At 45.1% G+C, this 16,755-nt stretch overlaps 1 protein-coding gene across 1 annotated transcript in view; it reads left to right on the top strand.

The window, feature by feature from the left end:
- The first annotated feature begins 608 nt into the window (after positions 1 to 608).
- The window catches only part of LOC139173179 (ADAMTS-like protein 3), a 37,296-nt gene continuing 21,149 nt past the window's right edge, over positions 609 to 16,755 (top strand). The window contains exons 1-6 of the mRNA XM_070762776.1: positions 609 to 843; positions 4,778 to 4,907; positions 5,885 to 6,077; positions 8,856 to 9,037; positions 11,394 to 11,582; positions 15,227 to 15,237. Coding sequence (XP_070618877.1) covers positions 609 to 843; positions 4,778 to 4,907; positions 5,885 to 6,077; positions 8,856 to 9,037; positions 11,394 to 11,582; positions 15,227 to 15,237 — 940 coding nt within the window. The remainder of the gene's footprint in view (positions 844 to 4,777; positions 4,908 to 5,884; positions 6,078 to 8,855; positions 9,038 to 11,393; positions 11,583 to 15,226; positions 15,238 to 16,755) is intronic.

The raw sequence follows: 16,755 nt of genomic DNA on the forward strand, positions 1-16,755 counted from the left end.
CTCCGAGTTTCGCGGCACACCTGACCATGTCTCACGGCACACTAGTGTGCCGCGGCACACTGGTTGAAAAACACTGCCCTAGGCCATTACAAGTTATGCAGGGTATGTCTGTGTGCATGTTTGGTTTTATAATAAGGGTTTTTAGTTGTTTTATTAATTGGATTGTTACATGCGGTTTTTATCATTGTTGTTTGCCGCCCCGAGTCTACAGAGAGGGGCGGCATACAAATCCAATAAGTAAATAAATAAATAATAAGGGAAAGGAAAGGAAAGAAGAAGGGGAAGGAGGGGAAGGGGAAGGAAGGGGAAAGGAGAGGAAGAGGAAGGAGAAAGGGAAGGGAAAGGGGGAAAGGAATAAGTAGGAGAGGGAAGGGGAGCCCAGTTGCCTCGTGGGAAAAGCACCTTTGGGAGAACGATCAGGACTGGCGGCTAAATTAAAGCAAGACGAGACTCGAGAAAAAAAGGGGACAATATAAGTCGGATGGCGTTCGGCTGACTCGACCTCCTCCTGCACATAAACACCCAAGGATGTTGTGATGTGGTTTTGTTGCAGGTTTATCCCCGAGCCTTGGTCCCCTTGCAGTGCCTCTTGCGGTCGCGGGACTCAGATGCGCGATGTCAAGTGCCGCATTTATCTTGCGTTTACTCAGGCTGAGGTGGAGCTGCCTGACGATGAGTGCGAAGGACCCAAACCGTCGACCGAGCGGAGTTGCCACCTGGAGCCGTGCGATGCAGATCCGGTCCCGTACACCTTCCCTCCCCCACCCTCCGAAGACGCTGGTCATGTTTTTTATGACTGGGAATACATCGGCTTCACTCCCTGCTCAGCTACATGTCTTGGAGGTATATATATATATATATATTCTGTGTGTCGTGTGCCTGCTACCGCCGCCATTGCAACGGGAATGATGGAGATTTCAGAAGCCGCTGCAAAGATTGGATGGCGGAAATTAATTTTGGAATGATTTTTATTGAGTAATTTTAAAAACAACAAATATACACAAAATATTCATATATAGACGTACATTTTTGGGGTGGGGGAAACATAGAAACATAGAAGACTGACGGCAGAAAAAGATCTCATGGTCCATCTGGTCTGCCCTTATACTATTTCCTGTATTTTATCTTAGGATGGATCTATGTTTATCCCAGGCATGTTTAAATTCAGTTACTGTGGATTTACCAACCACGTCTGCTGGAAGTTTGTTCCAAGGATCTACTACTCTTTCAGTGAAATAATATTTTCTCACGTTGCTTTTGATCTTTCCCCCAACTAACTTCAGATTGTGTCCCCTTGTTCTTGTGTTCACTTTCCTATTAAAAACACTTCCCTCCTGGACCTTATTTAACCCTTTAACATATTTAAATGTTTCGATCATGTCCCCCCTTTTCCTTCTGTCCTCCAGACTATACAGATGGAGTTCATGAAGTCTTTCCTGATATGTTTTATGCTTAAGACCTTCCACCATTCTTGTAGCCCGTCTTTGGACCCGTTCAATTTTGTCAATATCTTTTTGTAGGTGAGGTCTCCAGAACTGAACACAATATTCCAAATGCGGTCTCACCAGCATTCTATATAGTGGGATCATAATCTCCCTCTTCCTGCTTGTTATACCTCTAGCTATGCAGCTTAGCATGTACACACATTTTTTATTGTTTTTCGCACCTTACTGAGATTCCAATTCACATGCCTCAAATTAAAATATAATACAATAAAATGTCAAATGCCAAATTCTAAATCAAATTAATCATTTTTTTTCTAATTATTTATCCAATTTATTCTGGTATATATCATGCATCCTGTGCTACCTCTTTTCCAAATACTATCATCCGGATTTTAGATATTGTTCTTCGCCTTCATTTGCATTTAAAGTGCTACAACGTTTTATTTATTTTTCCATTTCTTTCTTTCTTTCTTTCTTTCTTTCTTTCTTTCTTTCTTTCTTTCTTTCTTTCTTTATTTATTTATTTATTTATTTATTTATTTATTTGAAGAAATATTCTTTCAAGATTATTTCTCTATTGTTTGAAGTTTTATTCATTTATAACATGATGTACAAAAAGAATACAAGAACAAATATCATGGAAATTAGGAAAGGAAAAAAGGGGTGTGGATAGTGGGGAAAGCAACCGAAAAAGTGGGGGAGGGGGGCACCATTGACTTCCAACTCTTTTAGTTCAGTGAAATAAGGCATTGAGGTCTATCTTCAACTTTTTAGTTTTTCATAACAACAGGAACTAGCCATTTCTATAACAGCAAACCTATCTAATTGGTAAAACCCAAAATCAAAGTTTCATTTTTTCCCCCTAACTCAAGCAGAAGGATCTTGGAGTCCTAGTGGACAACCTTTTAAATATGAGCCAGCCGTGTGCAGCAGCTGCCAAAAAAGCCAACACAGTTCTAGGCTGCATAAACAGAGGGATAGAATCAAGATCACATGAAGGGTTAATACCACTTTATAAAGGCCTTGGTAAGGCCACAATTGGAATACTGCATCCAGTTTTGGTCGCCGCGATGCAAGAAGGATGTTGAGACTCTAGAACAGAGGTCCCCAAACTGTTTACACAGGGGGCCAGTTCACTGTCCCTTGGACTGTTGGAGGGCCGGACTATAAAAAAAACCTATGAACAGATTCCTATGCACACTGTACATACCTTATTTCTTTCTCTCTCACTCACTCTCTTTCTCTCTCTCTCTCTCTCTTGCTTTCTTTCTGTCTGTTGCTCTCTCTGTCTCTTTCTTGCTATCTCTCTTCCTCCCTCCCTCCCTTTCTCTCTCCTTCTCTTTCTCCCCCTTCCTTCTTTCCCTCCCTCCCTCCCTTCCCTCCCTCTTTCCTCTCCACTTCTCTTTCCCTCGCTCTTTTTCCCTTCTCTTTCCCTTTTCTTTCTTTCTCTCCACTTCTCTCTCTCTCTCTTTTCCCTCTTTCACCCTCCCTCTTCTCTCCCAGCGGAGGACTCACCCGACAAGCCTCCACCCTCTGACCCCGCATGTGGCCCGCGGGCCGTAGTTTGGGGACCACTGCTCTAGAAAAAGTGCAGAGAAGAGCAACCAAGATGATTAGGGGACTAGAGGCTAAATCGTATGAAGAACGTTTGCACGAACTGGATATGTCTAGTTTAATGAAAAGCAAGGTGTGCCTGCCAAATTATTTCCCCCAGATCACACTTTGGGTGTGTTTTTTTTTCCTTTTGTCTGCCATGGACGCTATCCAATTATGACGTAATGTAATTTTGAATGATTGGAGACAGATGGAACCACTTGAAATGGTCTTATAAAAGTCACCCATCATTCCTATCCAGGGATAAAAACCCTTACTGGGTTTGTAACTTATTAGTGGAAGTCGTCAACTTTACGCTGCTACCTTCTAAGAGGAGACGTTTGCCAGTCCTGCAAATTTCCATAGAGTCAGCGAAAAATTTAAAAAAACGGGCCTCTTTGGAAGTGACGGAGTGTTGAGCAAACCCTTCCTGATGAATTGGGAGAAGAGATATTGATGGCAATAATTGTCGAGCCGTCCTTACAGGTGAAAACAAACCGCTCGGAATGAAATTTGAGGTTTTCAGCGGTCCGCACTTGTCCAATAATGGGGCTCTTCGTTTTTATTAGGCAAGGACAAAGGTGCTTGGAATCGTGCAAATCTTTTAACAAGCGGAGAAATATTAAGCTGTCCCGAGATCAGATTTGTAGCCCCTGTCAAATCGCGAGGGGGGGGGGAATGCATTGGAAAGGAAGGAAACAACTCCCTTGAACTGTGACCGTTTTCAATCTTGCGTATCGCATTATGTGTGTTTCTCCAGCACCGTCTAATACCAATGGAAGCTCATTCACAGGGTGATTTTGCTGTATTTCGTTTAGTCAGGACAGTGTGTGTGTGTGTGTGTGTGTGAGAGAGAGAAGGGGGGTTTACTTCTTTGTTTTAGGGTCTCGTATATGCATGGGTCTTCTGAGGCAGCTTTGCACCCCATAAAACGGACGCTGGGCGTTTTATGGGGTGCATAACAGACGCTAGATGGATTTTGCAACGCGAGGAGATGGAGCGTGACGGTGTTCTGCAGTTTGGGATTTGAGGGTTGCAAGTTAGGGCGGTGCTCCTCTTTTCAGCAGCTGATCCATCACTTAAAACATCCCCCTTCTCCCGGAGCCAGTTGTTTTTTTATATTAAAGGGTTTTAAATTGTCTTTTTTAAAACTATTGGATTTGTATTGTTTTGTTGTTGTACAGCACAAAAACGGGCGCTTCGCTGGCAACGGAAGTCCGGAGGTGGGGTTTCCCAGCGAGGGGAGCCTCAGTGAAATCGCAGCATCGCAAAAACACAGATGTCCAGAGGTGGGGTTTTGAGGACTTTGGTGTTTTTGCGATGCCGCAATTTCACTGATGCTCCCTTCGTTGGGAAACCCCACCTCCAGACTTCCGTTGCCAGCGAAGCGCTCATTTTTGCGATGCTGGGATTCCCCTGCTGGGATTGCTCTGCAGCATCGCAAAAACACAGAGGTCCGGAGGTGGGGTTTCCCATGGAGGGGAGCCTCATGGAAATCCCAGAAGCGCAAAAACGGGCGCTTCGGCTGGCAAAAGGGGTGAATTTTGAGCTTGCATGCATTAATCGCTTTTCCATTGATTCCTATGGGAAACATTATTTCGTCTTACAAACTTTTCACCTTAAGAACCTCGTCCCAGAACCAATTAAGTTTGTAAGACAAGGTATCACTGTACAGTATATGTTTCCATACTCCTCTGTTATAAAAGATCTGAGCTTGTTCCTTTGTTTGACAAACCTAGGGACTCAAGAAGCCATTGCTGTCTGCTTACATGAAGAGACAAAACAAACCGTCAACGATAGCCTGTGTGATCATTCGAAGAGGCCTCCGCCAATGAGCCGTGTGTGCAATACAAGACTTTGTCCCCCAAGGTAGCACGGGGCTAATGCCTTTGTAGATTAATGATGACAGTTTATTAGTGAATGATATCCTGTGGGGTGCAGAGCATTTGGCTATAAAGCCCTTCATGGCACCGGACCAGGATATCTGCGAGACTGCCTTCTGCCGAAAGGCAAGGAGGGTGGGGGCAGTTCTAATCTCTGCGGGGAGCTGGTTCCAGAGGGTCGGGGCCGCCACAGAGAAGGCTCTTCCCCTGGGGCCCGCCAGACGACATTGTTTAGTCAACGGGACCCGGAGAAAGCCAACTCTGTGGGACCTAACCGATCGCTGGTATTCGTGCGGCAGAAGGCGGTCTTGGAGATATTCTGGCCCAATGCCATGAAGGGCTTTATAGGTCATGACCAACACTTTGAATTGTGACCGGAAACTGATCGGCAACCAATGCAGACTGCAGAGTGTTGGTGTAACATGGGCATACTTGGGGAAGCCCATGATTGCTCTCGTAGCTGCATTCTGCACGATCTGACATTTCCAAACATTTCAAAGGTAGCCCCATGTAGAGAGCGTTACAGTAGTCGAACTTCGAGGTGATGAGGGCATGAGTGACTGTGAGCAGTGACTCCCGGTCCAGATAGGGCCGCAACTGGTGCACCAGGCGAACCTGGGCAAACGTCCCCCTTGCCACAGCCGAAAGATGTTTCTCTAATATAAGCTGTGGATCGAGGAAGACACCCAAGTTGTGGACCCTCTCTGAGGGGGTCAGTGATTCCTCCCCCCCAGGGTGATGGACGGACTGATGGAATTGTCCTTAGGAGGCAAAACCCACAGCCACTCCATCTTATCAGGGTTGAGTTTGAGTCTGTTGAGTTTGAGGAATATAGGTCGCAAATTACAGGGAAATATCAGGGAATTTCAAAATGCTTTCCCCCTGGGCAGGGGTGGGGTCATTCCTTTTGTACTTAATGGTGTGGCTTGCTTAGGGCTCTGATGTCATCCCATCTTCGAACAGGTGGCAAGTAGGACCTTGGAGGCAATGTACTGCCACTTGTGGCATTGGCATCCAGACGAGAGAGGTGCATTGTCAGCAACCTGGGGGGTCCGTCGATGGACTTGAGAGCTGCAAAGATCCAAAGCCTCACTCTTTACAAGTGTGCAACCAACTTGACTGCCCCCCGCTTTGGCACGTTGAAGAATGGCAACAGGTAAGACGGTCGGCCAACTACGAAGGTTGGAAGACACCTCCAGTTGGGGTAGATTAACAAGAAGCCATTGATGGTGCGATGTTCTGGATTGTCCTTTCTGCCAATACATTGGACTGAAAGTCGTAACTATTGAGTCTGGTTCATACCTATGAAGCCCTACATGGCATCGGACCAGAATACCTGCAGGACCGCCCTCTACCGCACGAATCCCAGCAACCGGTAAGGTCCCACAGAGTCGGCCTTCTCCAGGTCCCGTCAACCAGACAATGACGCTTGGCGGGGCCTAGGGGAAGAGCCTTTTCTGTGGTGGCCCCGGCCCTCTGGAATCAGCTCGCCCCAGAGATTCGTACTGCCTCCACCCTCCTGGCCTTCCATAAGAGTCTCATTTATATCTCCAGGCTTGGGGCTATTAGACTTCTGCCACTTGTTATGCGAGTTAGAGGATCAAATAGATATGAGTGTTTTTACGGTCTTGGAATTTTTAGATTATTAACTATTAATTGGATTTAGGATGTTATACTGTATATTGTTATTTTATATGTTGTAAGCCACCCCGTGTCCTGGGAGAGGGGCGGCATAAAAGTCGAATTAATAAATAAATAATAAATAAATATGAATGTACAATCGCTAATAAAGTTGCTTCCCAGGAAGAATGATACATTTGTCAACGTAAGCCAGAGAAATGGGATTCCGTAGATCAGTGTTTCCCAACCTTGGCAACTTTATTTTATTTATTTTTATTTATTAGATTTGTATGCTGCCCCTCTCTGTAGACTCGGGCGGCTCACAACACAATAAAACAGTTCATAACAAATCTAATAATTTACAATTTAAAATATTTTAAAACCCCCATTATTAAGCAGACATACATACAAACATACCATACATGAATTCTATAGGCCCGGGGGAGATATCTCAATTCCCCCATGCCTGACGACAAAGGTGGGTTTTGAGGAGTTTACGAAAGGCAAGGAGGGTAGGGGCAGTTCTAATCTCTGGGGGGAGCTGGTTCCAGAGAGTCGGGACCGCCACAGAGAAGGCTCTTCCACTGGGGCCCACCAACCGACATTGTTTAGTTGACGGGACCCGGAGAAGGCCCACTCTGTGGGACCTAACCAGTCGCTGCGACTCGTGCAGCAGAAGGCGGTCTCGGAGATATTCTGGTCTGATGCCATGAAGGGCTTTATAGGTCATAACCAACACTTTGAATTGTGACCGGAAATTGATCGGCAACCAATGCAGACTGCGGAGTGTTGGAGTAACATGGGCATACCTGGGGAAGCCCATGATAGCTCTCGCAGCTGCATTCTGCACGACCTGAAGTTTCCGAACACTTTTCAAAGGTAGCCCCATGTAGAGAGCGTTACAGTAGTCGAACCTCGAGGTGATGAGGGCATGAGTGACTGTGAGCAGTGACTCCTGGTCCAGATAGGGCCGCAACTGGTGCACCAGGCGAACCTGGTCAAACGCCCCCCTCGCCACAGCCGAAAGATGGTTCTCTTATGTGAGCTGTGGATCGAGGAGGACGCCCAAGTTGTGGACCCTCTCCGAGGGGGGTCAATAATCCCCCCCCAGGGTGATGGACGGACAGATGGAATTGTCCTTGGGAGGCAAAACCCACAGCCACTCCATCTTATCAGGGTTGAGTTTGAGTCTGTTGACACCCATCCAGGCCCCAATGCTGGCTGGGGAATTCTGGGAGTTGAAGTCCAGATATCTTCAAGTTGCCAAGGTTGGGAAACACTGGCGTAGATGAATAAGATATTAAGCCTGAATCCTTCTCTCTGCAGTCACATTGCTGTAAATGACTCTAGAGCTGAGCTCAGCAGCTCCTGGTGACTTTCCAGCCACTTCCAAATAGTTTTCTTTGCAGAAAATAGGGGGGGGGGGGTGTTTCCTATTTCCCAATGTAAGTTTTACTATTTGGTTCCAACCTAGGCCTGGCTTATAGAAAATGAGGGGACTGGAAAGATAGTATTTATTTATTTATTTATTTATTTAGTTAGTTAGTTAGTTAGTTAGTTAGTTAGTTAGTTAGTTAGTTAGTTAGTTAGTTAGTCCAATACCCAATGAGGTTTTTAGTGGGTATATATCTATATACACATAGTAAAATACATGATGAAGGTTATAGAGGAGATACTCATAGTAAAATATATCTATGAAAGAATAGAAAAGAAGGTATAGTAATAGAACATATCAATGAAAGAATAGAAGAAGAGATATAGGAATAGAAGAAAGGTATAGGAGATATAGGAGAGCAATAGGACAGGGGACGGAAGGCACTCTAGTGCACTTGTAATCGCCCCTTGCTGACCTCTTAGGAATCTGGATAGGTCAACCGTGGATAATCTAAGGGTAAAGTGTTGGGGGTTTGGGTTATAATGCGCAAAAATGGATAAAATGACGATGGAATTGCAGAATAAACAGGGAAATGAATATTATACCGTATGGGGAAAATTATACAAATGGATATAGAAAAAAAACAGATTTTTTTTTAAAAAAAAGACAAAATAAAAGAGGACAATGTAGAAAAAGCAATGTAAAAACGACGTTATTTCAAAATGCACAAGTTTCCGTAAATTGTTTTTATGGTTTATTGTATGATGTGTCTATTTTTTGTATGTGTTTGTTTATGCTTTTTATTTTTAAAAAAAATCAATAATTTTTTTTTTAAAAAAGAAAAGAAAATGATGGGGATGCTCTGGGTGTGCGCTCCAGGCGGGTAGCATCTCTACAAGGAAAAGCATGGATGTTGATGGCCTCCTTTCTTCTCCTTAGTGCTCCCGCACATGTGGAGGTGGCACCCAGAATCGCAAGGTTACCTGCCAACAGCTGTTGATGGATGGAAGCTTTCTGAAGCTCAGTCCTGAGAAGTGCCCTGAACCTACATTGCCCAGTTCCAGAGCCTGTGCAGAAACTAGACTGCCCTCCTCAGCTGTTGGTGGGGACCCTGGTCTAAGGTGCGTAGCTTAAAATGGGAGTGCTTTAAATATATATAAATATATTTATGCCTCTCCTCTCTCTCTCCTTCCTGCTTCCTTTCTCCATCCCCCTCTTTACTTTCCTCCTCCTCTTTCCCTTCCCCTCTCCTTCCTTCCCACTTCCCTTTCCCCATCCCTTTCCATTCCCTCCTCCCCTTTCTTCCTCCTCTTTTCCTTCTCCCACTCCTTCCTTCCTTCCTATTTCCCCTCTTCTCTCCCCATCTCTCCATTCCACCCTTCCCTTTCCTCCTCCTCTTTCCCTTCCCCTCTCCTTCCTTCCCATTTCCCTTTCCATTCCCTCCTCCTCTTTTCCTTCTCCCACTCCTTCCTTCCTTCCTATTTCCCCTCTTCTCTCCCCATCTCCCCATTCCACCCTTCCCTTTCCTCCTCCTCTCTCCCTTCCCCTCTCCTTCCTTCCCATTTCCCTTTCCATTCCTCCTCCTCTTTTCCTTCTCCCACTCCTTCCTTCCTTCCTATTTCCCCTCTTCTCTCCCCATTTCCCCATTCCACCCTTCCCTTTCCTCCTCCTCTTTCCCTTCCCCTCTCCTTCCTTCCCATTTCCCTTTCCATTCCCTCCTCCTCTTTTCCTTCTCCCACTCCTTCCTTCCTTCCTATTTCCCCTCTTCTCCTCCCCATCTCCCCATTCCACCCTTCCCTTTCCTCCTCCCTCTCTCCCTTCCCCTCTCCTTCCTTCCCATTTCCCTTTCCATTCCCTCCTCCTCTTTTCCTTCTCCCACTCCCCCCTTCCTTCCTATTTCCCCTCTTCTCTCCCCATCTCCCCATTCCACCCTTCCCTTTCCTCCTCCTCTCTCCCTTCCCCTCTCCTTCCTTCCCATTTCCCTTTCCATTCCCTCCTCCTCTTTTCCTTCTCCCACTCCTTCCTTCCTTCCTATTTCCCCTCTTCTCTCCCCATCTCCCCATTCCACCCTTCCCTTTCCTCCTCCTCTTTCCCTTCCCCTCTCCTTCCTTCCCACTTCCCTTTCCCCATCCCTTTCCATTCCCTCCTCCCCTTTCTTCCTCCTCTTTTCCTTCTCCCACTCCTTCCTTCCTTCCATCCTTCCTTCCTTCCCATTTCTCCTCTTCTCTCCCCATCTCTCCATTCCACCCTTCCCTTTCCTCCTCCTCTCTCCCTTCCCCTCTCCTTCCTTCCCATTTCCCTTTCCATTCCCTCCTCCTCTTTTCCTTCTCCCACTCCTTCCTTCCTTCCTATTTCCCCTCTTCTCTCCCCATCTCCCCATTCCACCCTTCCCTTTCCTCCTCCTCTCTCCCTTCCCCTCTCCTTCCTTCCCATTTCCCTTTCCATTCCCTCCTCCTCTTTTCCTTCTCCCACTCCTTCCTTCCTTCCTATTTCCCCTCTTCTCTCCCCATCTCCCCATTCCACCCTTCCCTTTCCTCCTCCTCTTTCCCTTCCCCTCTCCTTCCTTCCCATTTCCCTTTCCATTCCCTCCTCCTCTTTTCCTTCTCCCACTCCTTCCTTCCTTCCTATTTCCCCTCTTCTCTCCCCATCTCCCCATTCCACCCTTCCCTTTCCTCCTCCTCTCTCCCTTCCCCTCTCCTTCCTTCCCATTTCCCTTTCCATTCCCTCCTCCTCTTTTCCTTCTCCCACTCCTTCCTTCCTTCCTATTTCCCCTCTTCTCTCCCCATCTCCCCATTCCACCCTTCCCTTTCCTCCTCCTCTCTCCCTTCCCCTCTCCTTCCTTCCCATTTCCCTTTCCATTCCCTCCTCCTCTTTTCCTTCTCCCACTCCTTCCTTCCTTCCTATTTCCCCTCTTCTCTCCCCATCTCCCCATTCCACCCTTCCCTTTCCTCCTCCTCTTTCCCTTCCCCTCTCCTTCCTTCCCACTTCCCTTTCCCCATCCCTTTCCATTCCCTCCTCCCCTTTCTTCCTCCTCTTTTCCTTCTCCCACTCCTTCCTTCCTTCCATCCTTCCTTCCTTCCCATTTCTCCTCTTCTCTCCCCATCTCTCCATTCCACCCTTCCCTTTCCTCCTCCTCTTTCCCTTCTTCTTCCCATTTCCCTTCCCCTCTCCCCATCCCTCTCTCCATTCCCTCCTCCCCTTTCCTCCCCCTCTTTCCTTTCCCCTATTCCTTCCTTCCTTCCTTCTCCCTTCCCCTTTCCTTTTCTCTTCCCCTCTCTCCAATTCCCTTCTCTCCAATTCCCTTCCTTCTCTCTTCCTCTTCCTCCTGTTATTCCTTCCTTCCCCTTCTCCTCCTCCTCCTCCCTTTTCCACTCACCCTCCTCCATTCCTGGTCCAGTGCCCTCTAACTCCATCCAACCAAAGCACAGCCCTTTGAGAACAGAGGTGTGGGTCTGCCTCGGTTTTTTAAATTTAAAGTTGGCACCCTTCGATTCACATCCTTCCTTCTGCAGTGCTCTGTAAGCTGTGGGGTTGGCGCGCAGAGAAGGAAAGCCACCTGCCAAAAGCGCACGGCCAGAGGCCAACATCTGGCATTAAATGGGACTCTGTGCAGCGGCTTCCCAGCATCCCAGCTTGTCAGGCCTTGCCACAGGAATGCCTGCAGAGGTAAGTGATGTTCTTTGACCATGTTTGTGAAGGGAAAAAGTCCCCAGCTTCAAAAACATTCCATTTACCCCAAGATGTAACCCTTGTGCCAGGCCTCCCCATTAAGAATCTATGGCGTATTCTATTATTACCAGGATTGCAAAGGGTTTTTTTAAATTTATTTATTCTTTGTCCAATATACAATACATATGAAAGAGAATAGACATTGAGTAATATATATAAAGATAGAAAGTAAAAAAGAAGAGAAGTAGATGGGAAGGAGAGAATATATATGATATATGAGATAAGGAAAGACAATTGGACAGGGGACGATAGGCACATCAGTGCACTTATGTACGCCCCTTACTGGCCTCTTAGGAACCTGGAGAGGTCAATCGTGGATAGTCTAAGGGAGAAATGTTGGGGGTTGGGGGTTGACACTATTGAGTCCGGTAAAGAGTTCCACGCTTCGACAACTCGATTGTTAAAGTCATATTTTTTACAGTCAAGTTTGGAGCGGTTAATATTAAGTTTGAATCTGTTGCGTGCTCTTGTGTTGTTGTGGTTGAAGCTGAAGTAGTCATTGACCGGAAGTTGTGTGTCTGTGAGAAATATCAAAGTATGAGGTCTCCATCAACTCTCTGCAATTTTTACAAACCCTCGAAGACTTTCCTTTGTGGGACTGGGGTTGATTTTTCCACGGCAACTATTGTTCCTCTGCAGTGAGACAGCTTTCTATCTTTTGTACCTGTTTAGGCAAAAGCGACTTCTTAAAGTTTTGCCAAAAGCATACAAAAGGAGAAAAACTAACCCCAGGCTCAATTCACTCAGATTCCCTCTGGATTAAGGGTCCCCAACCTTTTGGATTTTAGGGACCACCAAGGTCATAATTTTAAATTTACCACATTTGGAATACTGTGTTCAGTTCTGGAGACCTCACCTACAAAAAGATATTGACAAAATTGAACGGGTCCAAAGACGGGCTACAAGAATGGTGGAAGGTCTTAAGCATAAAACCTACCAGGAAAGACTTCATGAACTCAATCTGTATAGTCTGGACTGGAGGACAGAAGGAAAAGGGGGGACATGATCGAAACATTTAAATATGTCAAAAGGTTAAATAAGGTCCAGGAGGGAAGTGTTTTTAATAGGAAAGTGAACACAAGAACAAGGGGACACAATCTGAAGTTAGTTGGGGGAAAGATCAAAAGCAACGTGAGAAAATATTATTTCACTGAAAGAGTAGTAGATCCTTGGAACAAACTTCCAGCAGACGTGGTTGGTAAATCCACAGTAACTGAATTTAAACATGCCTGGGATAAACATATATCCATTGTAAGATGAAATACAGGAAATAGTATAAGGGCAGACTAGATGGACCATGAGGTCTTTTTCTGCCGTCAGTCTTCTATGTTTCTATGTTTCTAAATCCCGCAGACCACCAAATTCATAATTTTAAATCCCATGGACTCTAATTCATAATTTTAAGTCCTGCAGACTACTAATATGATTATTTTAAAAAGATAAATACATTGGTAAAATAATGGTTAGAGACCTTCCATTATATTAACATAGAAACATAGAAACATAGAAGTCTGACGGCAGAAAAAGACCTCATGGTCCATCTAGTCTGCCCTTATACTATTTTCTGTATTTTATCTTAGGATGGATATATGTTTATCCCAGGCATGTTTAAATTCAGTTACTGTGGATTTATCTACCACGTCTGCTGGAAGTTTGTTCCAAGGATCTACTACTCTTTCAGTAAAATAATATTTTCTCATGTTGCTTTTGATCTTTTAATCTTTTAATATGAAATGCTTCTGTTTAATATAATGAAATTATAAATCCTTATTTAATTATATTGCTCTTTTAAAAAAAATATTTTTATTGATTTTTTACAATATAAACACCCACACAACATAAAACAAGTGCTTTGTGAGGTATGTTTGTGAACAAACATTCATACCCCACCACCAAATCGGGGGGGGGGGGGGGGGGTTCTTGTATAAACCATTTTAACCCAAGTGCAAAGTATCTATTTACATATTATAAAGTGATCCCAATTTATTGTAGCTTGGTCTCGGATTCTACTCGCCATATATCATCTTACCTTGTCCCATTGTCCCATCAGTTGTCGCAAATCAGTTTCATTAACCAAATCCATCCTTTTATCCATAATCTCAAATTGAATGTGATCCACCATGTACCGGTACTTTAATTATATTGCTCTTGGCCATATCCAGCCCAGGGGCCAAGATTTCTCCATGGACCACCAAAACTTTCTTGTGAAACATCAGTGGTCCTTGGACCACTGTTTGGTGACCTCTAGGTTGCCTTTCAACACCAGCTCTTTTTGCCGGCAGTGAAAGATAACTTAAGTGACAACTTGGATTTTTTAAAAAAGAAAAATCAGCTGGGTGAGATCATCCAAGGGCATGGGGTGAGGTATCATCAATACGCCGATGATACCCAGCTATACATCTCCACCCCATGTCCAGTCAACGAAGCAGTGGAAGTGATGTGCCGGTGCCTGGGGGCTGTTGGGGCCTGGATGGGTGTCAACAAACTCAAACTCAACCCAGACAAGATTGAGTGGCTGTGGGTCTTGCCTCCCAAGGACAATTCCATCTGTCCGTCCATTACCCTGGGGGTGAATCATTGACCCCCTCAGAGAGGGTTCGCAACTTGGGCGTCCTCCTCGATCCACAGCTCACATTAGAGAAACATCTTTCAACTGTGGCGAGGGGGGCGTTCGCCCAGGTTCGCCTGGTGCACCAGTTGCGACCCTATTTGGACCGAGAGTCACTGCTCACAGTCACTCATGCCCTCATCACCTCGAGGCTTGACTACTGTAACGCTCTCTGCATGGGGCTACCTTTGAAGAGTGTTTGGAAACTTCAGATCGTGCAGAATGCAGCTGCGAGAGCAATCATGGGCTTTCCCAAATATGCCCATGTTACACCAACACTCCGCAGTCTGCATTGGTTGCCGATCAGTTTCCGGTCACAATTCAAAGTGTTGGTTATGACCTATAAAGCCCTTCATGGCACCGGATCAGGGTATCTACGAGACCGCCTTCTGCCACACAATCCCAGCGACCGGTTAGGTCCCACAGAGTGGGCCTTCTCCGGGTCCCGTCAACAAAACGATGTCGTTTGGCGGGCCCCAAGGGAAGAGCCTTCTCTGTGGCAGCCCCGGCCCTCTGGAACCAACTCCCCCTGGAGATTAGAATTGTCCCCACCCTCCTTGCCTTTCATAAGCTACTTAAAACCCACCTCTGCCGTCAGGCATGGTGGAACTGAGATACTCTTTCCCCCTAGGCCTTTACAATTTTATGCATGGTATGTCTGCATGTATGTTTGGTTTTTATATTAATGGGTTTTTAATTGTTTTTACTATTGGATTATTTTGTATACTGTTTTATTATTGTTGTTAGCCGCCCTGAGTCTCCGGAGAGGGGCGGCATACAAATCCAATAAATCAAATCAAATCAAATTAAATCAAATTTCAGTGTTAGGATTTCCCCTTGCTTTTTAAAAAAAAGCAGTTCTTGCAGGGCAACCATCTTGATTTATGGGTTTTCTCCATGCTGCTTTTTCTATTTTAAGAAATGCAGTTCACCGTTTTAATTTTAACCAGTTCTTCTGCTCTAAAAATTATAGATCAGAGACAGGTGTGTTGCTTCTCTGTCTTGCTCAATAAAAATCGGGCAAAAAAGCTTGTTTGCTTTCTGGGTTAGGGCTATGTTATTATTATTATTTTATTATTATTTATTAGATTTGTATGCCGCCCCTCTCCGAAGACTCGGGGCGGCTAACAACAATATAAAAAGACAATGTAAACAAATCTAATATTAAAAACAATCTAAAAAACCCCAATTTAAAAAACCACTCATACATACAAGCATACCATGTATAAATTCTATAAGCCTAGGGGGAAGAGAAATTTCAATTCCCCCATGCCTGACGACAGAGGTGGGTTTTAAGGAGCTTGCGAAAGGCAAGGAGGGTGGGGGCAACTCTGATATCTGGGGGGAGCTGGTTCCAGAGGGTCGGGGCCGCCACAGAGAAGGCTCTTCTCCTGGGTCCCCGCCAAACGACATTGCTTAGTCGACGGGACCCGGAAAAGGCCAACTCTGTTAAGGAAAACAGTGCATTTTGTTCTGAATTAAGCTTTCTTATAGTGAGAACAATTAACCAGTGGAACAGTTTGCAATTAGAAATTGTAGATGCTTTATCACTGGAGGGTTTTTAAGAAGAGACTGGACAGGCCCTTGTGTGGAATGATATAGAGTCTCCTGCTTGAGCAGATGGTTGGACTAGAACACCTCTGAGGTCCCTTACAGCTCTATTCTGAGTGACCGATTGATTTCAAACGGGGTTTGAGCTTATGGCAATTTGTAGACCAGAATATCTCCGGGACCGCCTTCTGCCGCACGAATCCCAGCGACCAGTTAGGTCCCACAGAGTTGGCCTTCTCTGGGTCCCGTCAACTAAACAATGTCGTTTGGCGGGACCCAGGGGAAGAGCCTTCTCTGTGGCGACCCCGACCCTTTGGAACCAACTCCCCCCAGATATCAGAGTTGCCCCCACCCTCCTAGCCTTTCGTAAGCTCCTTAAAACCCACCTCTGTCGTCAGGCATGGGGGAATTGACTTTTTCCCTCCCCCTAGGCTTATAAAATTTATGCATGGTACGCTAGTATGTATGATTGGTTTTAAATTGGGATTTTTTAAAATTAACTTAAATATTAGATTTGTTTTACATTGTATTGTTATTGCTGTGAGCCTCCCCGAGTCTGCGGAGAGGGGCGGCATACAAATCTGATTAATAAATAAATACAAATCTGATTAATAAATAAATACAAATCTGATTAATAAATGCTAAGGTGAATTTCTACCGAGCTATTTTATCAGATCTGGTTCAAAAATAAGAGCAAGTGTTTGCTGTCAAATAGTTTGAAAATCTGAACATCGGACCCGAAGAATATATTGCAATATTAGTTTGGCAGGAAACTCATCGAATCCCAGTGGAAGCATTTATTTGGTTTTAATGACTATTAGCTTAGCTTCATGGCTCAACTTTGTATTAAAAACGATCCATCCAACAAAATGCGAGTTGAAGTAATTATTGATATGTTGATAACGCGAAACTTCTTTTTAAGACTTTATGGCCTGGTGAACATGCCAAGAT

The sequence above is a fragment of the Erythrolamprus reginae genome, chromosome 10 (assembly GCF_031021105.1).
Source record: "Erythrolamprus reginae isolate rEryReg1 chromosome 10, rEryReg1.hap1, whole genome shotgun sequence".
NCBI classification, from domain to species: domain Eukaryota; kingdom Metazoa; phylum Chordata; class Lepidosauria; order Squamata; family Dipsadidae; genus Erythrolamprus; species Erythrolamprus reginae.